The sequence below is a fragment of the Rhizoctonia solani genome, chromosome 3 (genome assembly GCF_016906535.1).
Source record: "Rhizoctonia solani chromosome 3, complete sequence".
In the NCBI taxonomy this organism is placed as follows: domain Eukaryota; kingdom Fungi; phylum Basidiomycota; class Agaricomycetes; order Cantharellales; family Ceratobasidiaceae; genus Rhizoctonia; species Rhizoctonia solani.
This window is the reverse complement of record NC_057372.1, coordinates 983,710-1,011,227: the sequence shown is the minus strand read 5'-3', so window position 1 is coordinate 1,011,227 and position 27,518 is coordinate 983,710. Positions and strand designations below refer to the sequence as shown.

Here is a 27,518-nt window from a genome sequence, read left to right as displayed (position 1 = left end):
GTTATAACCTCCTAACATATACCATTAGAATTGCCTGAATTTTCTATTATTTTCAGTATTTTTTACGGACTCAATATCTCATGTTTTTCAATCACGTGATCTTGGCGCTTATTCATGCCAAGATGCCGCGCCAAGATGCCATGCCAAGGGCGCTTAGGAGAAATCCACGCTTCTGCGCAGCCCGCAGCACGCTTCTCTTTTCACATGAACGCTTCCTCATCTCACGCACAGACCATGTATATACTTTCTCATTTGTCTATATAAACAGCAGGGAAATTGCTTGGAGACCCCAAGTCAATTTTACCTTGTCTCATACCATTGAGGAGGATCATCCCCAGCCAGCTAAGTAGCCGGCCCTTAGTAGTTCAGAAGCTCACCCTTCATTGCGCTCACCACACCTCCAGGGCTAAGCCCCCCTTGCCAGTAGTTTAGTCAAGTAGACGGTTACCTTACGTAGCCTTAGTATAGCCTTAGTTAGTAGTTGTATAGCTTTGTTTGTAGTAGTACAGCCCCAAGCGCCTGACCCACTAGCGTGTGACAAACCTTACAGTTGGGTCACAACAATTGCCCAGGAAAGCAATCAGGAAAACCAGACGCGTTATCCAGAAGGTCAGGTTATGTAGACACGCCCCCAGAGCCAGAGGTCATGTTACCAGCAGAAGTCTTTGCCAATACCTCAGAGGAAGAAGTTGAAATAGTCACAGAAATTTGCTCCAAACTCAGAGAGGACCCATCCCTGGAACCCATCATCCAATTCCTCACAGAAGATGCGGACAATGCACCTCCCTCCATTTGGAAAGCTTACAGAAACTACAATTGGGAAGAGGACCTGCTATGGTACCGTGGGAAGCTAGTTGTCCCAGATTCAGAAACCTTGAAAGAACAACTTCTGAAGGAATTTCACAACTCCCTGCTAGCGGGCCATCTGGGCCAACAGAGAACCCTTGAACTTCTAAGTTGCAACTACTGGTGGCCAGGCATGAAATCATCCGCCAAAGAATGGGTAGAATGTTGCCCCACATGCCAGGCCAACCGCCAAGCTCACGGCCCGGTCATTGCCCTCAAACCACTGGAAGTTCCCCCCTATCCGTTCCAGACCATTTCCTATGACTTTATCACAGGATTCCCAAAGTCAAACGGTCACAATGCAATCTTGGTAGTCATTGACTCATTCTCAAAATTTGGGCATTTCATTCCAACTACCAAGAAAGTTACATCTAAGGGTCTAGCGGAATTATTCATCTCACATGTGTGGAAACTCCATGGGTTACCAGTCAGAACAATATCAGACAGAGGGACTACGTTCACAGGAAAATTCCTAAGGGCGCTCTACCAACGCCTTGGGGTGAAACCATCCTTCTCATCAGCCTACCACCCAGAGTCAGACGGGCAAACAGAGAGGGTAAACCAGTTCATTGAGTTCTACTTAAGGTCATATGTTGCGGCAGACCACTTGGACTGGGCCGCCTGGTTACCATTAGCGGAATATGCCTACAACAATGCAAGACACTCCGCCACTGGAAAAACCCCCTTTGAGTTGGTATACAGACAAAACCCTGTCATGAACCCGTCCAACATTCCAGCAAACGTACCAGAAGCCAACCATGTGGCAGATACCCTTGCACAAGAATGGAAAGAAGCAGAGGCAGCTCTCAGGATGAGTAAGGAAAAAATGACTGGAAACAAGGGGATAATACCGGAATACTCAATTGGTGATAAGGTCTGGTTAGACGGAAAAAACGTGGAGCTTAGAACAAACTCCAACAGACTAGACCCCAGGAGACTAGGACCATTCAAAATCACAGAGAAAATCTCCAGTCATGCGTACCGCCTGAAACTCCCAGAGACCCTGAAGATCCACAATGTATTCTATGTAGGATTACTGTCCAAGGCACACAAATCTCCAAGCCAACCATTCCCTGAAAGGCCCCCTCCTGAAACAATAGAAGGGGAAGAAGAGTACAAAGTTGAACAAATTATTAACTCTAAATGCCAACAAGGGAAATGGTTCTATTTGGTCAAATGGAAGGGGTACGGCCCAGAAGACAACTCATGGGAGCCGGAAGAACTGTTGGAACTGTTATGGATATGACATTTCTTCTTTAATCTGTACTTATTTTATTAATTACACTAGTAATCTTACTGTAAATAAATGAGATAAAGATGCGAACTAAGGTTTTCAAGGTCCCTCTATCCAATAGTGACCTTTACAAAACCTACAAACCTCAGGAATACCCTTAATATGCGGTGCCTTTTGCATATATGCTGTTTTCTCACTCATTTAAATATACATAGATTCAGCTGAGTAGATAAACAGTAGCAAGTAATATTTCTCCTGTTTGTAGTATTTATTATTCAAGATTCTATCTTGTGGCTACACACAGAAATATTCAGGGTCCCCCCCTGTCGCATAGGCAAGTGCTCCGGCGCTTAATCAGCCCTTAAGCGCCGACGCACTAAATGCGCCTTTTCTCCATCACTCGGGCTCCCCACACTGCCGAATCGCTTGCGCTTAGGTGCGCATGTTTGTGCGCTCCAGAACGCTGGGTCAAACTCCCAAAACGGACAACATTTGGTAGAGTTATGCCCCATTTACTGTAAGTACCCAATGCAGAGGTATCCTACCTTTGGGACTGTTTACTCCAAGGATGAAACACTTAGCCTTGGGACATCTAAGGACCCACATAAGTAAATACTGCCTTGGGGCAAACATTGCCTTGGGGCAAATATTAGGATTTGTTGTTTGTTTACTATGTACCAAAGTATCGGCTCCCTCAAGTGTTTCAGTTGCCACATGTACCTCCTGTACCCCCTCTTGGTATCAATCATGTATATACTTGTTTGTGCGCCTTCTCAGGGTATAAAAGGACCCTGTGAAGACGCTTCTAATGCATCCATTTATCCACTCTTATATATTGACATATACACACAAGCCTTTAACAGCTTATCTGCGCATTTACTTTAGTGATTGACTCACTGTAAATAGCATAGGAGGTTATTTGGCGCACTAAGACCATAGGCCAGTCCCAACAGACACAGGGTAACCTATTAGAGTACTTACTGCGACCCTGTGCCCCTTGACTGTCACAGTTGTTGAGTTCAACATTGAGTATAGTGCGACAATACTGTAAGGATTGTTGTGATTGAGTGATAGTGTTTCAATCCACCATACCCCTTATATTGTAGATAGCTTTATCTACAATATCTCATAAATCCTAGATATATTTTAGGTAAACCCCATAAGTCTTAAGTCTTACTTAAGCATATATAAGTCCTATACTCATTAGGCAAATCCTATAAATCCTGTACATTAGTCAGGTAACCCTCTTACTTAAGGAACTATCCCAGAGACCTTAAGTGTACATACCCTTAGTCACTTAGGCTTAAGTAACATTAGTCTAAGGTACTATACATAACCAACCACCTGCACTTCATAGTTGCTAGACTATTTGTTAGGAGTTGTTATTCCTGATAATCTAGCCTATATTGTGCATATATTCTGTGCATATATTCTGATTCTTAATACTAGTTCTTAGTTATTCTCATATACATTTTGTATATAGTAATTCTTTCTTACTCCTGTACTTACACAACTCTTAACAGGAACACAGCCAAGAAGAGATCAAGCAATTCAACCAAGCTAGACTCAGAAAGGCTTGTGACGCCGCCAAGAGCCTTTAAGGGGGGGGCAATGTTACAAACTCCTTATTTTTACCATTAGAATTGGACAAATTTTCTATTATTTTTACTATTTTTTACGGACTCAATACCTTTTGTTTTTCAATCACGTGATCTTGGCGCTTATATGCCAAGATGCCGCGCCAAGATGCCGTGCCAAGGGCGCTTAGGAGAAATCCACGCTTCTGCGCAGCCTGCAGCATGCTTCTCATTTGTCTTCTGTACTTCTTTCTCTCACGCGCACAGACCATGTAGATAGTGCGTTTTGTCTATATATATAGCAGGAAAATTGCTTGGAAACACCAAGTTGATTTTACCTTGTCTCATACCATTGAGGAGGATCATCCCCAGCCAGCTAAGTAGCCAGCCCTCAGTAGTTCAGAAGCTCACCCTTCATTGCGCTCACCACACCTCCAGGGCTAAGCCCCCCTTGCCAGTAGTTTAGTCAAGCAGACGGTTACCTTACGTAACCTTAGTATAGCCTTAGATAGTAGTTGTATAACTTTGTTTGTAGTAGTACAGCCCCAAGCGCCCAACCCACTAGCGTGTGACCAACCTTACAGTTGGGTCATGACACAACAGGTGCAAATGTCTTGTCAAAATCAATGCCGGGTTGTTGACTGAACCCTTGTGCAACTAATTGCGCCTTGTAGCGTTCTTGTCCTGGACGTCTATAAGGACGTCAAGGGGATGGGCGCTTGCGGCCGGATGTATCTAAGTAAAACCGCTTAAGGTGGTGAGCAAGCTACCTACAACAACAACCAGCTATACTACGGTGACCAAGGCCGTAAGGGCAGTGGCGGACTATGTGAATACAGCAAAGAAGCCGCTTAAGGCGGTGTGGATGGTACAAACTAAGTAGTTGCTGGGCTTAGGGCCCTTGTACAATTGGTAGATGCAACAAGAGGTAATCAACCTGGGTGTTACCATGGTTGGTTGGCCTCCTTATATATTACAAGGGTGAACTAATTACAAATACAATATATGCAATACTATAACAAATAGGAACCCCAATCTGCAGTTGGCCTTACTCATGCATACGTGTCACTGACGTGTCATAGTGATGTCATTAGGTGGAGGTGGCTGCGTATGCTGAGGTAAGCGCGGGTGGGGACGTGGCTTGGCGCTTAGCGTATGATATAAGCGCCGAAGTCACGTGATCGAAAATGTCGTCTGTTTGACTTCGTTTAAAATCGAGAAAATGGGAATAAATTCCCTGGTATCAACTGTGTCTATGACACTGCCCCCCCTCTAAGGGCCTTGGCAGCGCCAAGGGCCTTCTTTTTCATTTCTTTTTCAAATTTTTCTAGGATTTTTTTGGCGTTTTTGAGGTTCTCCCTTGGTTCCCAGGTATTCTCTTCTGATCCGTAGCCTTTCCATTTTACCCTGAAAAACCACTTCCCGTTCCTTTCTTCCATGTCTGTGATCCCCTCAACCTTGTATTCTTCTTCTCCATCCACGGTAACAGGTGGTGGCCAGTTCTCAAAGTTGCGCTTTTTGTCCCTTTTGACCTTTGACAGAAGCCCCACGTAAAAAACGTTGTGGATTCTCATTGTGGGCGGAAGTTCTAGGCGGTACGCTCTGTTGGAGATTTTCTTGGTTACTTTGAAGGGGCCTAGGCGTTGTTTGGTTAGCTTTGGACTAAGGGTCTTTAGCTTCACATTTTTTGCGTCTAGCCAGGCTTCTTCCCCAATTTCAAATTCAAGTGGTTCTCCTACTTCTCCGGCTACCATACGTGTCTTTGATTGCCGGAGTGCTGCCTCTATTTCCCGCCATTGTTCTTCCATCTGGGTTGCCAGGTTGTCTGCCTCAGGGACGTCTGTTGAGACGTTACTTGGAGTCAAGGAAGGTTCCCAGCCGTATAGTGCCTTAAAGGGGGATTTGCCTGTTGAGCTGTGTACCGCGTTGTTGTAGGCAAATTCCGCCATTGGTAACCACTTGACCCAGTCTTTCTGGTTTATCCCTGAGTATGCCCGTAAAAAGTGTTTGACCATAGGATTCACACGTTCTGTTTGCCCGTCGCTTTGAGGATGATAGGCCAAAGAGAAGTGGGGGTCTATTCCCAGGCGTTGGTACAGCGCCTTCAGGAATTTGTTATTAAAAACCCGTCCGCAGTCTGATATTGTCTTCTCAGGCATGCCATAGCGTTTCCATACATGGCATAGGAATAGGTCTGCTAACTCCGGGGCCTTGAGCTTCTTGGAGCACTCTACTAGGATCACGTACTTAGTAAAACTATCCACAATGACCAGGATAGAATCACAATTTCCGTCTTTGGGCAGGTCTACTATCATGTTGTATGACACATGTTGCCACGGGCGTGATGGGAGTTCTAGAGGCTGAGGTGGGATTGACGCGTATTTGGGTTTCCAAATCCGTTGGCAGATTTCACATGAGTCAACGTGCCAGTATGTGTTGGCACGGATGCCAGGCCAGTAGTAAGTCCTGGATACTAACTCTAGAGTCCTTTGTCTGCCTGGATGGCCCGCCAATGGACTATTGTGGAAGATCCTGAGCAAATCCGTCCTTAAGGTCCCTACATCCGGTACTACAATTTGTCCTTGGTAAAACAATAGGCCAGCCTCCATTTCATAATCCTTGAATGCGCGTTTAATGGAGGGTGGTGCCTTGGACTCATTTTGTAGGAACTGTAAGATTTCTTCCAAGGATTCATCCTGGTCTAGAGAAGCCTTGATCTGGCGTTGTAGCTCTTTTTTGGGAGTCACTAGGGCAATGTTGGCAAATACGGGGTCCGGGAGCATGGTTTGATCCGCAGGTGGAATATCAGCATGATCAGCACGTCGTGAGAGGGCATCAGGTTTCCCTGACTGTTTCCCTGGGCGGTAGACTATCTGGAAATTGTATCTGGCAAGTAGTAAATGCCATTGTGCATGGCGTTGGTTGAATGTCCAGGATTCTTTCCAATATTCCAGGTTACAACGGTCCGTGAACACAGTGATTGGTTGTGGTGTTCCTTCCAAGAAGATGCGCCAGTACTTGAAGGAGCAAATGATGGCTAGAAGCTCCTTGTTGTGCGTGTCATAGTTTTGTTTGGCCCCCTTGAATGACTCCAATAAGAAACCCAATGGGTGCAGGCGTCCGTCTTCTTGGCGTTGGCTGAGTATGGATCCCAAGGCTGCACCAGAGGCGTCTGTTTCCAAAAAATAAGGTTTAGAGGGATCAGCGTGACAAAGGACCAGGGCATTGGTGATGGCATCCTTTAATCCTTGGAAGGCTTCTTGTTCCCTGGTGTCCCACTTCCACAGTGTGTCTTTTTTCACTAGGTTATGTAGCGGCCTAGCCATGTGGCTAAAGTTGGCAACAAAACAACAAAGAAAGTTGGCAAATCCCAGAAACAATTGGACTTCTTTAACCTTAGTAGGTACCGGCCAGTCTTGTACCGCCTGGATTTTGAGCTTATCCAGGCTAAAACCTTTATCTGAGACAATGATCCCTAGGTATTCCACAGAGGTGACGTGGAACGTGCACTTGGATGCCTTGCAGAACAGTTGATTTTCCATTAGTTGCCTCAGAACCTCATGAACGTGTTGTGTATGCAATGCGTCATCCTTAGAGTATATCAGGATGTCATCAAGGTAAATGATGACGCATACATCCAGTAGATCCTTGAATAGCTTGTTCATGAAGTGCTGGAAGGCAGCGGGGGCATTTGTTAAACCAAAAGTCATTACCAGGGACTTGTAAAGGCCGTACTTTGTTTGGAAGGCGGTTTTCCATTTGTCACCTTCTTTGACACGGACGTTGTTATAACCCCATCTTAGGTCTAGTTTGGTGAATACCTTGGCGCCGCGCAGCTGGGCCATAAGGTTGTCAGGACGGGGTAGCGGGTAAACGTTCTTTTTTGTCCGGTTATTCAAGCGGCAATAGTCAACAACCAAACAACAGGAACCATCCTTTTTAGGGACAAACATTACGGGGGAGCTGATGGAAGACTTGCTAGGGCGTATTTTGCCCGCCTTGAGTTCATCCCTAAGCCAGTCCTTGAGCGTAGAGGACTCAGCATCAGTCATACTATAAAGAGGCAAGTTGAGGGGTCCTTCTTCCGTAAGTTTGATTCCAATGTCGTAATGCCAGTGCGGAGGGAGTTTATTGAATTCTTCCTCCCCAAATACCTTAGCATACTGATGGTATTCAGGGGGTACTCCTTCTAGAGGGTCTTTGTTGGCTTCCTCCTCTTTGGCAATGGTTACTTGTTCCGGTGGGGTGTGAGGGAAAGAGAGAGTGCGCAGATTCCAATCAATCTCCGGATTGTGGGCGTCTAACCACTTCAGTCCTAGGATGGCAGCGTGAGATCCTGTGTTACAGATTAGGAAAGTCTCTGTCATTTGTTTGCCATCAAAGGAAAAGGTCAGTATGGCCTTTTTCCAGATTTTGCCAGCCTGGGGGCTCAACCCATTGAGCATAGTAACAGTGCGGGGTGTAGGGAGGTCTATGAGTGGTAGGCGTAATGCCTCAGCAGTGCGTGGGTGTAGGAACAATGATGTGGCGCCTGAATCTATCAGGACTTCTAAGTGGTCCGCTTGTTTCTCTGGCTTGATTGAAATGGTGAAGAGCAGGGAGATTCTATTTTTACTATTCAATATATTACATATTTCAACAAGCCCAGAGTCCTTGGGGCCCTTGCGCGCAGCAGCAGGTACCCTTACTCTTTTCCCAATTGGTACTTGGAGTCTTTGCCAACCTTGGCGGTTTCCTTGGCTTTCCCCTTATCCTCAATAGGGGTAGCCTTCCAGCCCGTGCGGCATTCTGCAAACTTGTGACCCATTTTACTGCACTTGATGCAAGCGCCGGCAGCGCGGCGGCAGTTTTGTTCTTCTTCCGACACAAAGTTTGGGTTGTCGGAGAGCTTCTTAGAACCAGTGTTTGACTGGCCGGTACCCGTCCCCCTTGCGGGGTTAGTTGGTCTGCTAGACTTACTATCCTTTGGCGGATGGCTAGCACGCTCCTCACGGAGGGCGTTATCAATGACAAGTGCTGCGTTTTGCAGCTCTAGGAGGGTACGGGGATGGTGTTTGCGGGTTGCAATTTGACGGCTAACCTCCCAATGGAGGCCACGGGCAAACTGGCCTCAAAGGGCCGCGTCGTTCCAATCCAGTTCCATGGCCAAGGTCCTGAATTTGGTGATATAGTCCGCGCAAGTGCCAGACTGGGTGAGGGTGGTTATCTTCTGCTCAGCGGCCCTTGTGGCGTCAGGGTTGCCAAATGCTGCCAGGAATTCCATCTTGAAACCCTTGACCGTTTGAATGATAGCCCGGTGTGATCCAAGCTGGTCAAGGTGTGGATGGGCCCATGCCCCGGCGGAGTCCTTCATGTTCATCAGGAGGAAGGATAGAACCTCCTGATTGGTTGGGAACATCCGCAAGTTAAGGCGGGTCCAGGCCAGCATCCTGGTCAGCCATTGCTTTGCCTTGCTTCCTATTTTGCCTGTGTAGGCATCAGGGTGGTCAACCTTGACCGGAGCGGGGTAGTGGGCTGCTGGAGCCGGAGGGAGAGGGGCAGGTGCTCCAATTGGGGATTGGAGACGCGGAGATGTAAGGGGAGATGGGACTTGCGGGGGAGCAACTCTTCTTGGGGTTGGCTGGGCCAAACTGGGGAGGACCTTGGGCGCTTCTGTCCAGAAGGGGCCCCCACTAGCCAATCCAATAGGCTTGGTTTTTGGTAGGGGGCGTGGCGTTTCTTCCACAGCCTTGGCTTGGGGTCCTTCAGGTGTGCAGGGACCATGGGATTGAAGGGACCTGAGCCCATCCTTGACAACATTGACGGTTTGGGAGATGTTCTCAACGTTTGTCCGGGTCTTGATTCCGGCTTCCTTGATCTTGGCAATTTCTTGCTCAAGGCATTTGACTTGGCCAACAAGGCCAAGGAGGAGCCGTGTGACTTGTTCAAGGGATACCTTGCCATATTTGACAGAGGTGGTTGGCGGAAGTGCAGGTTCCATGTATCCCTGATCAAAGGGGGATTGGGCTCGAGAGGCTGTCCTGGAGCGGGTAGCCATGGTCAGTTGTGGGTAGGAGCAGCCAGTGTGTGAGGAGGCCCGTGAAGAAGAGCGCGTGGGGGTACGCAAGGTAATGGTGGGCGAGTGGGAATGATGGGGGCTATGTAGCCAAGGGTGCCTGGGTCAGGACTTATGGGGCGCTTTGTTGTTCTGGCGCTAAGAGTCTGCGTCAACCGCCTAGCATTGGACAGTCCCTTCAACTAATCAACAGCCGTGAACAGGCGTGATGTAGAGTGGGTTTCCTGCAAGCGGGTGGATCTGCTGATTGACTCCGCTGACAAATGGTGCGGTGACCAGTGGTATGCGGGCAATAGGGATAGTCTGCCTTATAGCAATTTGCTACTACGTGGGACCAACAGCTCTTTGATTATTCCAGCTGAAAGGGGAGTCCAATCACGTTTTTTTGCTTGTGCTAGTACAGGTATCCTTCTTGGGGGTTGGGACTTAGTAGGGATGGGTTCAGAACGGTTTGCAACCAACGTAAGGTTGATTACCTAGTGTCCTAGACGTCCGTTAGGGCATCAAGGAGGATGGCACTTGTGGCTGCGGTGTACAAATGAGAAGTTGCAGTAAGGCAACGGTAAGTCTATCTACGGCAACAAGCAACTATCCTACGACAACAAGACCGCTTAAGGCGGTGACAAGCTACCTAAGTACAGTAACAAAGCCACTTAAGGCGGTGTAGGCTATCTAAGTGGCTAACTGAGTAATTACTGGGCTGTGGGGCCCTTGTACACTGAGTGGATGCAACAAGAGGTAATCAACCTGGGTGTTACCATGGTTGGTTGGCCTCCTTATATATTACAAGGGTGAACTAATTACAAATACAATATATGCAATACTATAACAAATAGGAACCCCAATCTGCAGTTGGCCTTACTCATGCATACGTGTCACTGACGTGTCATAGTGATGTCATTAGGTGGAGGTGGCTGCGTATGCTGAGGTAAGCGCGGGTGGGGACGTGGCTCGGCGCTTAGCGTATGATATAAGCGCCGAAGTCACGTGATCGAAAATGTCGTCCATTTGACTTCGTTTAAAATTGAGAAAATGGGAATAAATTCCCTGGTATCAACTGTGTCTATGACACCTCCTCCACGGTGGGGTGGTTGTTTGGGTTGGACAGATTGGCCAATGCGGCCCAGGATTGTTCCAGATGCCTGGTTGTTGCCAAGGGGGAATCTGGCTTGGTTGGAGTGTAGTTGGATAATTGGAGGCGGCCAAATTTGTCTGCCAGCATACTGTCAATGGATGTTGTAAACACATTTGATACCAGGGATATTATTCCCAATTTCTTGCTTTTAAACAAAGGCAATTGGACAACTTTCTTAATCACATGACTTTGGCGCTTATATCATACGCTAAGCGCCAAGCCACGTCCCCATCTGTGCTTAATCAGCACACGTAGCCACCTCCACCTATGACGTTATCATGACACATCAGTGACACGTATGCATGAGTAAGGCCAACTGCAGAGCAGGGTTCTTATTGGTCATGGTATTGCACATATTGTATTTGTAAATAGCTTGCCTCTGTAATATATAAGGAGGCCAACCAACCATGGTAACACCCAGGTTGATTACCTCTTGTCACTGCATCTTTTCATGACCTTCATTGGCATGACATAATTTTTCACTATTTTCTAACTTTTTTCTAAGACACTTTCCTTTTTTGGTATATATTTATGACTCATCAAGATCACGTGACATATTTGATATATGATGTGAAATTGTAAATGACTCACTATTTTGTACTGTTGTTTTTGATGTGGCTTATCTCTTGTATATAAACCAGGTCAAGTTGCTGCTAGAACAGCAAGACTTGACCTCTTTGTCAATTCATCCTAAGTTCACCTCTACCCTTTGCCCAGGCCCCTAGTTGGCCATAAGTGCACTTTACTACAACCCCATAACCCAGGCCTTGTTGCCCTCTACCCTTACCATACCCCTTGGGCCTTCTTTGCCCCTCTTTGCCTCATAGTCCATTGGTGATAGGGCCATGGACATTAAGCCACTTGTATCATAGGTCCAAGCTTAGTTGTGACACATCTCATTGTACAAGGGCCTTACTGCCCAGTAAATACTTAGTCCAAAACACCTTACGCGTTGTTCCCCCTGTATGTACGTAGCTCACCACTGCCTTACAGCATGTGGTCATTGTAGTTAGGTAGTTTGTTGTTGTAGGTAGTACCCTTGCTGCCTTAAGCGGTTCTCACTCAGTTCTATACGGCCACAAGCACCTGCTTCCCCAATGCCCCTTAAGGACGTCTAGGACAATGGATGTAGTCAATTGTGGCGTTGGCAGGGCATCCAGTGCAAAGGCAAGTTTGGACAGGATGGTAGGTGTGGATAGTACAGAGGAGGTGTTGGTGAGTAGGCTGAATGTGTGGTGATCATTGCTCTTGGAGCTGTTGGTGTTGCTAGAACCAGCAAAGATATTGTTGTACACCACTGTAAGGTGGGTACTTGCTAATGGGACAGGTGCTTGTGGCCGTACTACTAGTACACTGTTTATGTAATCCACTATCTAAAGGCTATACTAATGATGCGTATGGCGTCCTACTGGTGACTACTACTAGCGGTGGGGCCTTAGGCCTGGGAGGTGTGGTGAGTTAAGGGGTAGTTAACGTCTGAGATCAACTGGGGGCCGGCTACTTAGCTGGCTGACTTAATCCTCCTCAATGAGTATGAGACAAGGTAAAATTGACTTGGGGTTTCCAAGCAATTTTCCTGCTGTATATATAGACAAGAATGCGCTATCTACATGGTCTGTGCGTGTGAGAAGAGAAGTACAAAAGACAAATAAGAAGCATGCTGCAGGCTGCGCAGAAGCGTGGATTTCTCCTAAACGCCCTTGGCACGGCATCTTGGCGCGGCATCTTGGCATAGTAAGCACCAAGATCACGTGATTGAAAAACATAAGATAACAAGTCCGTAAAAAATACTAAAAATAATAGAAAAATCAGGCAAATCCAATGGTATAATTAAGGAGGTTGTAACAGATATCCTTGAGTTCTACAGCTAGGTTAGTGACTTTGTTCAAGATATTAGGTGCAGACTGACCAGATGGGGTGGTGTCATCAATGGAGATCTTGACTCCGCCTCTTTCTCTTGCAAGAGAGATGGCAGGGGCATTAGGATTCCAACTACAGGTTTGGATTCCATCTCCACTACTGGGGGTGAGTGCATTAATTGCTTGAATTGACTGAGTAGTAACAGCGCTAGGGTTGGTGCGCATAGCAGGCTTAGAGCAAGAGGTATTAGACTTAGGGACAACAGGTTGTTGGACTGGTTGAGTATATGTGTCCTAGACGTCTGAAAGGACGTTGAGGGCGCGGGCGCTTGTGGCCGTGTGGGTGTACAGTAAGTACCGCTTAAGGCGGCAAGGTCTACCCTACAACGTCTAACTACTAAACAACAATGACCAAGGCCGTAAGGGCAATGGCAAGCTATGTATGTACAGTGGAGCTGACGCTTAAGGCAATATACTACTTAGTGATCTGGCTGTAAGGCCTTGTACACATAGGGATGCAACAAGAGGTAATTGACCTGGGTGTTACCATGGTTGGTTGGCCTCCTTATATATTACAGGGGTGAACTAATTACAAATATAATATATGCAATACCATAACCAATAAGAACCCCAATCCGCAGTTGGCCTTACTCATGCATAGGTGTCACTGACGTGTCATAGTGATGTCATCAGGTGGAGGTGGCTACATATGCCAAGGTAAGCGCGGATGGGGACGTGGCTTGGTGCTTAATATATAATAATAAGCGCCAAAGTCACGTGATCAAAAATGTTGTCCGTTAGCCTTTGTTTAAATCCAAGAAAATGGGAATAAATTCCCTGGTATCAAATGTGTCTACAACACTGCCCCCCCTTTAAGGGCCTTGGCAGCGCCAAGGGCCTTCTTCTTCATCTCCTTTTCGAAATTTTTCAGGATTTTTTCCGCGTTCTTGAGGTTTTCCCTTGGTTCCCAGGTATTCTCCTCTGATCCGTAACCTTTCCATTTGACCCTGAAAAACCATTCCCTGTTTCTCTCTTCCATATCCGTTATTCCCTCCACCTTGTATTCTTCTTCTCCGTCTATGGTAACTGGTGGCGGTTGGTTTTCAAACGCCCGTTTCTTGTCTTGTTTCACCTTGGACAATAACCCCACGTAGAAGACGTCATGGATCCTCATAGAAGGGGGGAGTTTGTTGTGCACCACTGTAAGGTGGGCACACGCTAGTGGAGTTGGGCGCTTAAGGCCGTACTACTACAGGCAACACGTACGTAATCTAACTAATGAGGCTATACTACTTCCGCTTAAGGCGGACTACTACTACTTAACTAATGCAAAGGGGCCTTAGGCCTGGAGGTGTGGTAGGTTAAGGGGTGGTGAGCGTCTGAGTACTACTGGGGGCCTGCTACTTAGCTGGCTGACTAATCCTCCTCAATGAATATGAGACAAGGTAAAATCAACTTGGTGTCTCCAAGCAATTTCCCTGCTGTATATATAGACAAAGCACACTATCTACATGGTCTGTGCGCGTGAGAGAAAGAAGTAACTAAGACAAATGAGAAGCGTGCTGTGGGCTGCGCAGAAGCCTGGATTTCTCCTAAGCGCCCTTGGCACGGCATCTCGGCGCGGCATCTCGGCATAATAAGCGCCAAGATCACGTGATCAAAAAACAAAAGATATCAAGTCCGTAAAAAATACTAAAAATATCAGAAAAATCGTGCAAGTCCAATGGTATATGTTAGGAGGTTATAACACTGCCCCCCCCCTTAAAGGCTCTTGGCGGAGTCACAAGCCTTTTTCAGTCGTGACTTGTTGAATCGCTGGATTTCCTCTTGGCTGTGCTCCAGGAGTTCTTCCGGTTCCCAGGAATTGTCTTCCGGGCCATAACCCTTCCATTTGATCAGGTAGAACCACTTTCCCCGTTGTCTTTTGGAGTCAATAATTTGTTCCACCTCATACTCTTCTTCCCCTTCTATTGTTTCAGGCGGGGGTTTTTCTGGAAATGGTTGACTTGGGGATATGTGTGCCCTGGATAACAAACCCACATAGAATACGTTGTGGATTTTAAGGGTTTCCGGTAATTTGAGGCGGTACGCGTGACTGGATACCTTCTCTAATACCTCAAAGGGGCCTAGTCGCTTGGGGTCTAGTTTGTTGGAATTTGTCCTAAGTTCTACGTTTTTTCCATCTAACCAGACTTTTTCCCCTATTGAATATTCCGGGACTGTTCCTTTATCTCTTGTCATCCGTTCCTTGCTCATTCTGAGGGCTGCTTCGGCTTCCTCCCATTCCCTGGCTAGGGTATCTGCCACGAGGTCTGCTTCTGGAACGTTTGCAGGGATGTTTGACGGATTCATGATCGGGTTTCTGCCATAAATTAATTCGAATGGGGTTTTTCCAGTAGCTGAGTGCTTGGCGTTGTTATAGGCATACTCCGCAAGTGGTAACCACTTAACCCAATCTGAATGATCCGCTGCTACATAAGACCTTAGGTAGAATTCAATAAACTGGTTGACACGTTCCGTCTGGCCGTCTGATTCAGGGTGGTAGGCCGAGGAGAAGGAAGGTTTAATCCCTAATCGTTGGTAGAGCGCCCTAAGGAATTTCCCTGTGAATGTAGTCCCTCGATCTGATATAGTTTTGATGGGGAGCCCATGAAGTTTCCAGATGTGGGAGACAAAGAGATCAGCTAAGCCCTTTGCTGAAACCTTTTTCAAGGTAGGGATGAAGTGGCCTAACTTGGAGAACGAATCAATGACTACCAGGATTGCATCATGTCCTTCTGACTTGGGAAAACCCGTGATGAAGTCATAGGAGATGGTGTGAAATGGAAAGGGGGGAACTTCTAAGGGTTTTAGAGCTATGACCGGGTTGTGGGCACGACGATTGGCTTGACAAGTGGGGCAGCATTCCACCCATTCCTTGGCGGATGACTTCATTCCCGGCCACCAGTAGTTACAGCTCAAGAGCTCCAGGGTCCTTTGCTGGCCTGGGTGACCCGCTAGTGGGGAGTCATGGAATTCCCTGAGTAATCGTTCCTTCAGGGCTTCTGAGTCCGGGACCACAAGTTTTCCTCGATACCATAGTAGATCTTCCTCCCAGTCGTAGTCTCTGTAAGCCTTCCGAATGGAGGGGGGAGCGTTATCCACGTCTTCAGTCAGGAATTGGATGATAGGCTCAAGGGATGGATCTTCCCTTAGTTTGGAGCGTATTTCCGTGACAATTTCCAGTTCCTCTTCTGATGTATTGGCAAAAACCTCTGACGGTAGCATGACCTCTGGTTCTACTAGGGAGTCTACGTAGTCTGACCTTCTGGAAAGGGCGTCGGGTTTTCCTGATTGTTTCCCTGGGCAATAGTGTATTTCAAAGTTAAAATCACTCAGGAATACCCGCCAACGTGCGTGCCTTCTGTTGAATGTCCTAGCCTGCATCCAATATTCCAGGTTTCTGTGATCTGTGAAGACCTGGATCAGTTTGTCTGTTGCTTCCAGAAAAATACGCCACTCTTCCAGGGCTTTGATGATCGCTAGAAGCTCCTTATTGTGGGTGTCATAGTTAGCTTTGGCGCCAGAAAAGGATTTGGACATATATGCGATTGGATGGAGGCGGTTATCCTCTCCTTGTTGACTTAAGATGGCTCCCATGGCTACCCCTGATGCGTCTGTTTCAAGGTAATAGGGCATGTCCGGGTTGGAGTGGATAAGGACCGGTGACTGGGTAACAAGAAGCTTTAACTCCTGGAACGCTGCTTCCTCTAGGTTACCCCAAGACCAAGGGGTTTCCTTTTTGGTGAGGTTATGCAGAGGGCGCGCAACCAAGCTGAAGTTGGGAATAAAGCGGCGGAGGTAGTTGACAAACCCTAGGAAGGCCTGGACCTGTTTAACCGTCTTGGGTTGCGGCCACGACGTGACTGCCTTGATCTTTTTCTGGTCCATAGAGAAGCCGGCTGGAGATATGACGATACCCAAGTAATCCACCGTGGTGACGTGGAAATGACATTTTGACAGCTTGCAGAACAACTGGTTCTTCATTAGTCGAGACAGGACTTCTCTGACGTGGAGCAGGTGTTCTTCCGGCTTTTCTGAGAAGATGAGAATGTCATCTAAGTAGATTACCACTGTTACGTCGATTAGGTCCCTGAACAGATCATTCATAAAGTGCTGGAATGCAGCGGGAGCGTTTGTGAGACCAAAAGGCATGACCAGGTATTCAAATAACCCATATTTGGTGCGAAAAGCGGTTTTCCATTCGTTGCCTTCCTTGATCCGAACGTTATTGTAGCCCCAGCGGAGATCCAGTTTAGTGAACATCTTTGCGTGCCTAAGTTTGGCCATCAAGTCGTCCTGCCTAGGGAGTGGGTAGACGTTCTTGTGCGTGACGTCATTTAACTTCCTATAGTCAACTACCAGTCTTAGGGAGCCATCTGCCTTTTTTACAAACATGACTGGAGCGCCGGCGGATGAGGTACTGGGGCAAATCTTGCCCGTTGCTAGTTCCTCATCAATGTGTTGTTTCAACGCCTTAGATTCCGCATCTGTCATGCTGTATATGGGACCAGGGGTCAATTTGGCGTCTGGGACAAGGTCTATAGAGATGTCATACTCCCTATGTGGAGGGAGGACCTTAAATTCTTCTTCGCCAAAGACTTTAGCAAACTCATGGTACTGGGGGGGAAGATCTGCTAGAGGGTCTGAGTCCGCTTCTTCTTTGGAGGCAATTTGAACTTGTTCAGGGAAGGTGACTAATCCCTGTTGCCAGTCAATCAAGGGAGCTTCTGCTGTTAACCATGTCATGCCTAGGATAGCCGGTGTGTTGCCTATGGGGCAAACAAGGAAAGGAATAATGTGGGAGTGGCCATTGGCCAAGACCGCGAGTTGAACCTGGTGCCAAATGCGACCAGTCTGGGATATGGTACCATCTAGCATTCTCACTACTCGTGGATTTTTGAGTAGGGTTTTTGGGATTTTAAGTTGTTCTACTAATGTGGGAGATATAAAGTTGGAGGTGGCGCCAGAGTCGATGAGGGTTTTGATAGGGTCCGTCGGGTAGTCACGCAGTTTCATATCTAGGAAGAGTAGTGGTTTCTTGTTCAAATCCATGGCAATATTTACAAATTCCAAGACAGATACATGCGTTTCTAATTTTGAGACCAAGGGCTTGACGGTAGCTCTTGGCCTTACTCTTTTTCTGACTCCGCAACTTCCCCTATCTTGGCGGTCTCCTTGATTGTGGCCTTCCAGCCGTTGGGGCATTGTTTGATGCCGTGTCCCTTCTGACCGCACTTGACACAGAGGCCAGATGCGCGGCGGCAGTCCCTTTCTTCCGGTGTAACGTAGTTGGGGTCCTCAGAGAGGCGGACCCGTTGGGTGGTGGTAGTGGTGGAAGTGGCCACGGTGGCTGGGGACTTGGCAGGGAGCTTCTTAGGACGGTTTTCCTTGTTTTCCCAACAAGTGTTGTCAATTTTGACCGAGGCGGCGAATATGGCCTCGAGGTTGTTGTCGGGAATATTGTCCTTGGTGGACAAAAGTTCTTTTACCTTCCAGTGAAGGCCACGCGTAAACTGGGCAATGTACGCCTCAGTGTTCCAGTCCAGTTCCGCCATGAGGTTGCGGAATTTGGTAACGTACTCAGACGTGGTTGTGGTCTGAGTCAATGCGGCAATCTTCCTGGCAGCCGCCCTCTTCGCGTCTGGGTCGGCGAAGGCTTCCTTGAATTTGGCCGTTAAGGCCGGGATAGTGGTTGGGGGGTTACCCTTGCCCTTGATAATTGTCCCTATGATAGGGAGAGCCCAGTCGGCAGCCTTGTTGGTCATGTGGTAGAGGATCCACACGACCATCTGTTCTTCTTCATCAAACTGGTCTTGATGAAGTGCAACCCACAGCAGCATTCGGTCTAGCCACTGGGTTGCCTTCCGTCCCCTGGAATCTCCCTTGTATGGGTCTGGGAGTTCCATTTTGGGTTGCTTTACGCTGGACCCTGCGTCAAAGGGGGTAAGGGAGCTGAGGCTCCGTCTAGGCGTGTCGCAAGGCTCTTTTTTGGGAGCTCGCCTGGGTTCTTCTTCCTCCTCTGAGTCAAAGCCCGTCCCTCTTGATGGGCAAAAGGGGGCCTTGAGTCCAGGCCTAACCGTTCCTGGAGTGTGTGCTTCTCCCCCTGTATGTGTGGGGGGAGTGATAGGCCCAGTCAATGGGCCAGGCTTGGCTTGGGCTCCGCCCTGATCCTTGTCTCCAACAAGGTCGTTGGTTTCCTTGCATATGGCTTTGAGCTCAGAGAGCTGTTGGCCTTGAGTGTGGATTTGGGCCTGCAAGGACCCAACTTGGCTGGTGAGGGTTTGGATAGCCTCAAGGAGAGAGGCAAGGGTTGGCTCCAGTTCCATTCCAGGCAGGTGTTGCGGAGAGGGTGATGGGCCGCGAGAGGGTGGTTGGGAACGGGTTGCCACGGAATGTTGACTGGAACGGCTGGTAGGGCGGGAGTAGGGATGAGGGACGCCAGAGCGTGTGGATGGAATAATGGAAACAGCGTGGGGAGGGTAGGTGCCTGGTACAGGACTTATGAGCGGTTTTTAAGCAGTATGTATACGCTAAACCCTTGCGTCAAATACCTAGCGTTGGACAATCCCTACAACAAATCAACAGATCTGGCAATTGTGATATGAGCGGGTTTTTTGCAAGCGGGTACTTCAGCTGACTAGGGTCGCTAACTGCAGAGTTCCGGCGAAACTCGTGGTAAGCAGGCAATAGGACTTGTTAGCCTTATAGCAATTCGGTACTACGTGGGGGTGGGGGACTTTTGATTATTATGTCCCACAAGGTAGCCCCAATCACGGTTATTTCCCTTGTGCTAGTACTAGAAGTCTTCTCGTTTGTTGATCAAGCCTACAAGAAGTCAATTTTACAATGTCGTGCACCACTGTAAGGTGGGCACACGCTAGTGGAGTTGGGCGCTTAAGGCCGTACTACTACAGGCAACACGTACGTAATCTAACTAATGAGGCTATACTACTTCCGCTTAAGGCGGACTACTACTACTTAACTAATGCAAAGGGGCCTTAGGCCTGGAGGTGTGGTAGGTTAAGGGGTGGTGAGCGTCTGAGTACTACTGGGGGCCTGCTACTTAGCTGGCTGACTAATCCTCCTCAATGAATATGAGACAAGGTAAAATCAACTTGGTGTCTCCAAGCAATTTCCCTGCTGTATATATAGACAAAGCACACTATCTACATGGTCTGTGCGCGTGAGAGAAAGAAGTAACTAAGACAAATGAGAAGCGTGCTGTGGGCTGCGCAGAAGCCTGGATTTCTCCTAAGCGCCCTTGGCACGGCATCTCGGCGCGGCATCTCGGCATAATAAGCGCCAAGATCACGTGATCAAAAAACAAAAGATATCAAGTCCGTAAAAAATACTAAAAATATCAGAAAAATCGTGCGAGTCCAATGGTATATGTTAGGAGGTTATAACAGAGTTCTAGTTGGTAAGCATGGTTGGAGATCTTTTTGGTTATTTTGAAAGGGCCTAGGCGTTGTTCTGTCAGCTTGGAACTCAAGGTTTTCAGTTTGACATTTTTTGCGTCTAGCCAGGCCTCTTCCCCAATTTCAAAGCTAATTGGTTCTCCTGTTTCTCCGGCAGTCATGCGTGCTTTTGATTGCCGGAGTGCTGATTCTATTTCTTGCCATTGTGCTTCCATTTGAGTTGCCAGGTTGTCTGCCTCAGGCACGTTGGTTGGTACGTTACTAGGGGTGAGGGATGGTTCCCATCCATAGAGTGCCTTAAATGGGGATTTGCCCGTTGAACTGTGAACGGTGTTGTTGTAGGCAAACTCTGCCATTGGTAACCATTTGACCCAGTCTTTTTGATTAACCCCTGAGTACACCCATAGGAAGTGTTCAACTGTGGGGTTTACTTGCTCCGTTTGGCCATTGCTTTGGGGGTGGTAGGCCAAGGAGAAGTGAGGGTCTATTCCTAGTCTTTGGTATAGTGCCTTTAGGAACTTGTTGTTGAATACCCTTCCTCAGTCTGAGACTGTTTTCTCCAGCATGCCAAAACGTTTCCATATGTGACGTAGGAATAGGTCCGCTAGCTCAGGTGCCTTTAGTTTCTTAGAGCATTCCACCAGGATGACGTATTTAGTGAAGCTATCTACAATGACCAAGATAGAATCATTACTTCTGTCTTTAGGCAAGTCCACTATCATATTGTATGACACGTGTTGCCAGGGGCGCGTTGGCAGTTCCAGGGGCTGAGGTGGAATGGATGCATACTTGGGCTTTCTGATCTGTTGACATGTTTTGCAAGAGTCAACATGCCAATACGTGTCTGCACGGATCCCAGGCCAGTAGTAATCCCTGGAGATTAGTTCCAAGGTGCGTTGTCTTCCTGGGTGCCCTGCTAGGGGGCTGTTGTGGAAAATGCGCAGAAGATCTGTTCTTAGGGTGCTGTTGTAGACACATCTGATACCAGGGAATTTATTCCCATTTTCTCAAATTTAAACAAAGACAAACGGAGAACATTTTCGATCACGTGACTTTGGCGCTTATATCATACGCTAAGCGCCAAGCCACGTCCCCATCCGCGCTTAATCAGCATACATAGCCACCTCCACCTATGACGTCATCATGACACGTCAGTGACACGTATGCATGAGTAAGGCCAACTGCGGAGCGGGGTTCCTATTGGATTAGGTTTTGCATATTCTGTATTTGTAATTAGTCACTCTCTGTAATATATAAGGAGGCCAACCGACCACGGTAACACCCAGGTCGATTACCTCTTGTCGCACTCCACATACTGTACGAGGCCTTACAGCCGGTAACCACTTAGATACACGCCTTAAGCGTCGCTCTCACTGTACTTAGGTAGTTTGTCAACGCCTTATAGCGTCTTGACACCGTAGTTAGTTAGTTCGTCGTTGTAGGTAGATCCCCCGCCGCCTTACGCGGTTTTCACTTAGCTCTATACGGCCTTAAGCGCCCGCTGCCTTGACGCCCCTTAAGGACGTCTAGGACACTAGGTAATTGACCTTAAGTTGGTTGCAAACCGTGCCCACAAAGCACACCCTACTCAGCTTCAACAAACAAGAAGGTCCCCTGTACTAGCACGAGGGAAATCACCTGATCGGGCTCGCCTTTTGCTATCAATAATCAAACTAGCGTTGGCCCCAGGTAGCACCAAATTGCTATAAGGCAGACGGATTCTGATCGTCCGCTTACCACCGGTCACCGCACCCTTTGTCAGCGGAGCTAGTCAGCAGATCCACCCGCTTGCAGAAAACCCGTTCCACATCACGCCCGTACACGGCAGTTGATTGGTCAATAGGGACTGTCCAACGCTAGGTGGTTGACGCAAGCTCTTAGCGCCAGTACAATAAAGCGCCCCATAAGTCCTGATATAGGCACCCTTGGCTACACAAGCCCCATTACCCCCTACTCGCCCACCATTACGTCACGCACCCCCTCTCGCGCTTCCTCCCGCGCCTCCCAACGCGCCACCTCTCACCAAGGCCGTTCATATCCTCATGAAATGGCAACCCGTTCCCGGAGCACCGCTCGTCCCCAATCCCCTCTCGATCAAGGAGAGTTGGGACCCACTCTTCAGGCAACCGCCGATGAGCCAAGGAGCCTTGAACCAGAGGTCTATGGGGAAATATCCCTCAGCCGCGCAATCTCCCTCCTCTTGGGATTGCAAAACCAAGTCATCCGGCTTGAGCGGGAACTCGAGGAAGCCAAGGAAGCCAACAAGGAAGCCCGAGACTGGATGGGAACCGTCGACCAAGCCCTCACTCGCATCGAGGCTAGAGGGGAAGCCCCACAAACACCAGAAGACCGGAAGCCCCCGGCAGTTGAGGCCACGCCCAGGCCCTTATCAAAAACCAACCCTTTTCCAGCGCCTAGCGCACCCCTCATTGCCTGGGCCAACCCCACAAGAGCTCCCCCCGCCTTCGCTCAACCAACCCCTGTCCGGGCTCCCCTGCGAGTCCATACTCCCCCTGTACCTGCGCCTATCCGGCCCCAAACCCCCCTTCAACCAGCGGCTCCTATAGCCACATATCAAACCCCGGTCAAGGTAGATCACCCTGACGCATACACCGGGAAGATAGGAAACAAAGCCCGCCAATGGTTAACCCGGATGTTGGCATGGGTCCGCCTTAACCAGCGGATGTTCCCCACAGATCAGGAGACGTTGTCATTCCTCCTGATGAACATGAAGGACGTGGCAGGAGCGTGGGCACACCCCCACCTTGATCAACTTGGGTCCCACAGGGCCCTAATTCAAACAGTCAACGAATTTAGGACGGAGTTTTTGGCTGCATTTGGTAACCCGGATGCCACGCAAGCCGCTGAGCGGCAGATCACTCACCTCACTCAGACAGGATCCTGTGCTGAGTATATCACAAAGTTCAGGACCATTGCCATGGACCTGGACTGGAACGATGCCGCCCTTCGTGGGCAATTCGCACGTGGCCTCCACTGGGAGGTCAGCCGCCTCATCGCCACCCAAGAGCGGCGCCCTACCACCCTCCTCGAGCTGCAGAATGCGGCTCTGGTCATTGATAACGCCCTCCAAGAAGAGCGTGCCAGCCACCCGCCTAAGGGTAATAAGCCTGGTGCCTCCACTACCACACCCAATAGGGGGGCAAGTACCGGCCAACAGGCCACAAGACCAGGGCGCCTCTCCAGCGATCCCAACTTTGTCCCTGAGGAGGAACGCAACCGCCGCAGGGCTGAAGGCCTCTGCATCAAATGCGGAAAAGCAGGGCACAAATTTGCGGAATGCCGCACTGGCTGGAAAGCCACGCCTAAAGAGGAAGGTGTCAAGAAAGAAGCCGCCAAGATTGGCGAAGAGTCGGGACCCAAATCGGGAAAAGACTAAGGGTACCTGCTGCCGCGCGCAAGGACCCCAAGGACTCTGGTTGTTTTGAATTTTGTAACATATCAAATAGTATCAATAGAAATGCGCCACTTTTTACAATTCCAATTCAACCAGAGAAAAAAGCGGAAACAATAGAAGTCCTGATTGATTCAGGCGCCACATCCTCATTCCTCCACCCACGCACTGCCAAGGCATTACGGCTTCCCCTAATAGATCTCCCTCATCCTCGTACCGTTACTATGCTCGATGGGTCAAGCCCCCAGGCAGGCAAAATCTGGAAGAAGGCCAACCTAACCTTCTCCTTTGATGGCAAGAAAATGACTGAGACCTTCCTTATCTGCAATACAGGGTCTCACGCCGCCATCTTGGGATTGAAATGGCTAGACGCCCACAACCCAGAAATTGATTGGAACCAACGCACCCTCTCCTTACCTCATGCCCCACCGGAACACGTGGCCATTGCCGAAGAGGAGGAAGCTGACAAGAACCCCCTTGAAGGAGTACCCCCCAAGTACCATCAATACGCCAAGGTATTTGGAGAGGAAGAATTCAATAAGCTTCCCCCCCACAGGCACTACGATATTGGCATTGAACTCACCAAAGAAGGCCCCCTCAATTCTCCCCTTTATAGTATGACAGATGCTGAGTCCGCCACACTCAAGGACTGGCTCAGGGATGAGTTGAAAGCAGGGAAGATCCGCCCAAGCAAATCTTCCATCAGTTCCCCCGTTATGTTTGTCCCCAAAAAGGATGGTTCCCGCCGCTTGGTCGTTGACTACCGTTGCCTCAACAACCGGACTAAGAAGAACGTTTACCCGCTACCCCGTCCTGATGACCTAATGGCCCAGCTCCGCGGCGCCAAGGTATTCACCAAACTGGACTTAAGATGGGGTTACAACAACGTCCGGGTCAAAGAGGGTGACGAATGGAAAACCGCCTTCCGCACCAAGTACGGCCTCTACGAGTCCCTGGTCATGACATTTGGTTTGACAAACGCTCCTGCTGCCTTTCAGCACTTCATGAACAAATTGTTCAAAGACCTCCTGGATGTTTGCGTCATCATCTACCTTGATGACATCCTAATTTACTCTAAGGATGACGCAACACACACCCAGCACGTTCACGAAGTCTTACGGCGTCTCATGGAAAACCAACTGTTCTGCAAAGCGTCAAAATGTACTTTCCACGTGACCTCAGTAGAATACCTTGGGATCATTGTTTCCGATAAAGGGTTCAGCCTAGATAAGCTCAAGATCCAGGCGGTACAAGAATGGCCGGTACCAACCAAGGTTAAGGAAGTACAATCCTTCCTTGGGTTTGCCAACTTCCTACGCCGCTTTGTTGCCAATTTTAGCCATATTGCCAGACCATTACACAACCTGGTCAAAAAGGACACGCCGTGGAAGTGGGAAACCAAGGAGCAAGAAGCATTCCAAGGGCTGAAGGACGCCATCACTAACGCACCAGTACTACGTCACGCAGATCCTTCCAAACCCTACTTCTTGGAAACCAATGCCTCAGGAGCAGCACTAGGTGCCATACTCAGCCAACGTCAGGAAGACGGCCGTCTCCATCCGCTAGGCTTCCTATCCGAGTCATTCAAAGGTGCCGAGCAAAACTACGACACTCATGACAAAGAACTCTTGGCAATCATCTGCTCTTTTGAGTATTGGCGCATTTTCTTGGAAGGAACCGCTCACCCTGTCACCGTATTCACCAATCACCGTAACCTGGAGTACTGGAAGGAGTCCCGAACATTCAACCGTCGTCACGCTAGATGGCACCTACTGTTAGCAGGGTATAACTTCCAAATTGTCTACCGCCCGGGAAAACAGTCCGGGAAACCTGATGCCCTCTCACGACGTGCGGACCATGCCGACATTCCACCAGCCGCCCAAACCATGCTTCCAGAGCCAGTATTTGCCAATGTGGCCCTAGTGATCCCTGAAAAGGAGCTTCAACGCCAGATTGAGGCCGCCCTGGACCAGGATGAATCCCTGGAGGAAATACTACAATTCCTCCAAAATGAGTCCAAGGCACCCCCCTCCATCAAACGCGCATTCAAGGATTACCAGATGGAGGCAGGCCTACTATTCTACCAAGGGCGAATTGTGGTCCCTGACGTTGGAACTCTGAGAACGGACCTACTTTGCATCTTCCATGACAGCCCCTTGGCAGGACATCCAGGAAGACAGCGTACCTTGGAATTGGTATCAAGGAACTATTACTGGCCCGGCATACGCGCTGACACATACTGGCACGTTGATTCCTGCAAAACCTGTCAACGAATCTGGAAGCCCAAGTACGCAACCATACCGCCCCAGCCATTAGAACTCCCCTCACGCCCATGGCAACATGTGTCGTACAATATGATAGTAGACCTACCAAAGGACGGAAGCAATGACTCTATCTTAGTTATTGTGGACAGTTTCACTAAGTACGTTATCCTGGTAGAATGTTCCAAGAAGCTCAAAGCCCCAGAACTGGCGGACCTATTCCTACGACACGTATGGAAACGTTACGGCATGCCTGAAAAAACGGTATTGGACCGAGGACGGGTTTTTAACAATAGATTCCTGAAGGCTTTGTACCAACGCCTGGGGATAGACCCCCACTTCTCCTCGGCCTACCACCCTCAGAGCGACGGGCAGACAGAACGCGTGAACCCAACGGTCGAGCATTTCCTGAGGGCCTACTCTGGGATAAATCAGAAGGACTGGGTCAAGTGGTTGCCAATGGCGGAGTTTGCCTATAACAATGCGGTACATAGTGCAACAGGCAAATCCCCATTCAGGGCACTGTACGGATGGGAACCCTCCTTAACCCCAAGTAACCTACCAACGGACGTCCCTGAGGCAGACAAATTGGCAACACAGATGGAAGCGCAATGGCGGGAAATAGAATCCGCGCTCCGGCAATCAAAATCACGTATGACAGCCGGAGAAACGGGAGAACCACTCGGGTTTGAAGTTGGAGAAGAGGTCTGGCTAGACGCCAAAAACGTGAAGCTGAAGACCCTGAGTCCCAAGCTGACGGAACAACGCCTAGGCCCCTTCAAAGTGACTGAGAAAATCTCCGACCGCGCATACCGCCTGGAACTCCCACCATCCATGAGAATCCACGATGTCTTCTACGTGGGGCTCCTGTCAAAAGTCAAAAGGGATAAAAAACGCAACTTCGAGAACCGGCCCCCACCTGTGACCGTGGATGGGGAAGAAGAATACAAGGTTGAAGGAATTACAGACATGGAAGAAAGGAACGGGAAGTGGTTTTTTAGGGTAAAATGGAAAGGCTACGGATCAGAAGAGAATACCTGGGAACCAAGGGAAAATCTCAAAAACGCCGAAAAAATCCTAGAAAAATTTGAAAAAGAAATGAAAAAGAAGGCCCTCGGCGCCGCCAAGGCCCTTAGGGGGGGCAGTGTTGTAGACACATCTGATACCAGGGAATTTATTCCCATTTTCTCAAATTTAAACGAAGACAAACGGAGAACATTTTCGATCACGTGACTTTGGCGCTTATATCATACGCTAAGCGCCAAGCCACGTCCCCATCCGCGCTTAATCAGCATACATAGCCACCTCCACCTATGACGTCATCATGACACGTCAGTGACACGTATGCATGAGTAAGGCCGACTGCGGAGCGGGGTTCCTATTGGATTAGGTTTTGCATATTCTGTATTTGTAATTAGTCACTCTCTGTAATATATAAGGAGGCCAACCGACCACGGTAACACCCAGGTCGATTACCTCTTGTCGCACTCCACATACTGTACGAGGCCTTACAGCCGGTAACCACTTAGATACACGCCTTAAGCGTTGCTCTCACTGTACTTAGGTAGTTTGTCAACGCCTTATAGCGTCTTGGCACCGTAGTTAGTTAGTTCGTCGTCGTAGGTAGATCCCCCGCCGCCTTACGCGGTTTTCACTTAGCTCTATACGGCCTTAAGCGC

General features: G+C 48.7%; 7 protein-coding genes across 7 annotated transcripts; 2 read left to right on the top strand and 5 right to left on the bottom strand.

Moving 5' to 3' along the window:
* Positions 1-646: 646 nt before the first annotated feature.
* RhiXN_02704 (Retrotransposable element Tf2 protein) lies at positions 647-2,092 on the top strand (the record flags this gene model as incomplete). Its single annotated transcript, XM_043322521.1, has 1 exon — positions 647-2,092. One exon carries the CDS (start codon positions 647-649, stop codon positions 2,090-2,092), a length of 1,446 nt encoding a protein of 481 aa, XP_043178017.1.
* A 2,818-nt stretch (positions 2,093-4,910) lies between these two features.
* RhiXN_02703 (Retrotransposable element Tf2 protein) lies at positions 4,911-9,694 on the bottom strand (the record flags this gene model as incomplete). Its single annotated transcript, XM_043322520.1, has 3 exons — positions 4,911-8,262; positions 8,346-8,732; positions 8,847-9,694. 3 exons carry the CDS (start codon positions 9,692-9,694, stop codon positions 4,911-4,913), a joined length of 4,587 nt encoding a protein of 1,528 aa, XP_043178016.1.
* A 2,961-nt stretch (positions 9,695-12,655) lies between these two features.
* On the bottom strand, positions 12,656-12,931 carry RhiXN_02702 (Retrovirus-related Pol polyprotein from transposon TNT 1-94; the record flags this gene model as incomplete). Its single annotated transcript, XM_043322519.1, has 2 exons — positions 12,656-12,708; positions 12,757-12,931. 2 exons carry the CDS (start codon positions 12,929-12,931, stop codon positions 12,656-12,658), a joined length of 228 nt encoding a protein of 75 aa, XP_043178015.1.
* A 628-nt stretch (positions 12,932-13,559) lies between these two features.
* RhiXN_02701 (Retrotransposable element Tf2 protein) lies at positions 13,560-13,880 on the bottom strand (the record flags this gene model as incomplete). Its single annotated transcript, XM_043322518.1, has 1 exon — positions 13,560-13,880. One exon carries the CDS (start codon positions 13,878-13,880, stop codon positions 13,560-13,562), a length of 321 nt encoding a protein of 106 aa, XP_043178014.1.
* A 587-nt stretch (positions 13,881-14,467) lies between these two features.
* RhiXN_02700 (Retrotransposable element Tf2 protein) lies at positions 14,468-17,800 on the bottom strand (the record flags this gene model as incomplete). The annotated part of the gene is made up of 1 exon (XM_043322517.1): positions 14,468-17,800. One exon carries the CDS (start codon positions 17,798-17,800, stop codon positions 14,468-14,470), a length of 3,333 nt encoding a protein of 1,110 aa, XP_043178013.1.
* Positions 17,801-17,877: 77 nt separating this feature from the next.
* On the bottom strand, positions 17,878-20,888 carry RhiXN_02699 (Retrotransposon-derived protein PEG10; the record flags this gene model as incomplete). The annotated part of the gene is made up of 3 exons (XM_043322516.1): positions 17,878-19,235; positions 20,156-20,675; positions 20,718-20,888. The coding sequence occupies 3 exons, from the start codon at positions 20,886-20,888 to the stop codon at positions 17,878-17,880; spliced, it is 2,049 nt and encodes a 682-aa protein (XP_043178012.1).
* Positions 20,889-22,213: 1,325 nt separating this feature from the next.
* Positions 22,214-27,072, top strand: RhiXN_02698 (Retrotransposable element Tf2 protein; the record flags this gene model as incomplete). Its single annotated transcript, XM_043322515.1, has 2 exons — positions 22,214-23,535; positions 23,643-27,072. The coding sequence occupies 2 exons, from the start codon at positions 22,214-22,216 to the stop codon at positions 27,070-27,072; spliced, it is 4,752 nt and encodes a 1,583-aa protein (XP_043178011.1).
* Between the last annotated feature and the right edge of the window lie 446 nt (positions 27,073-27,518).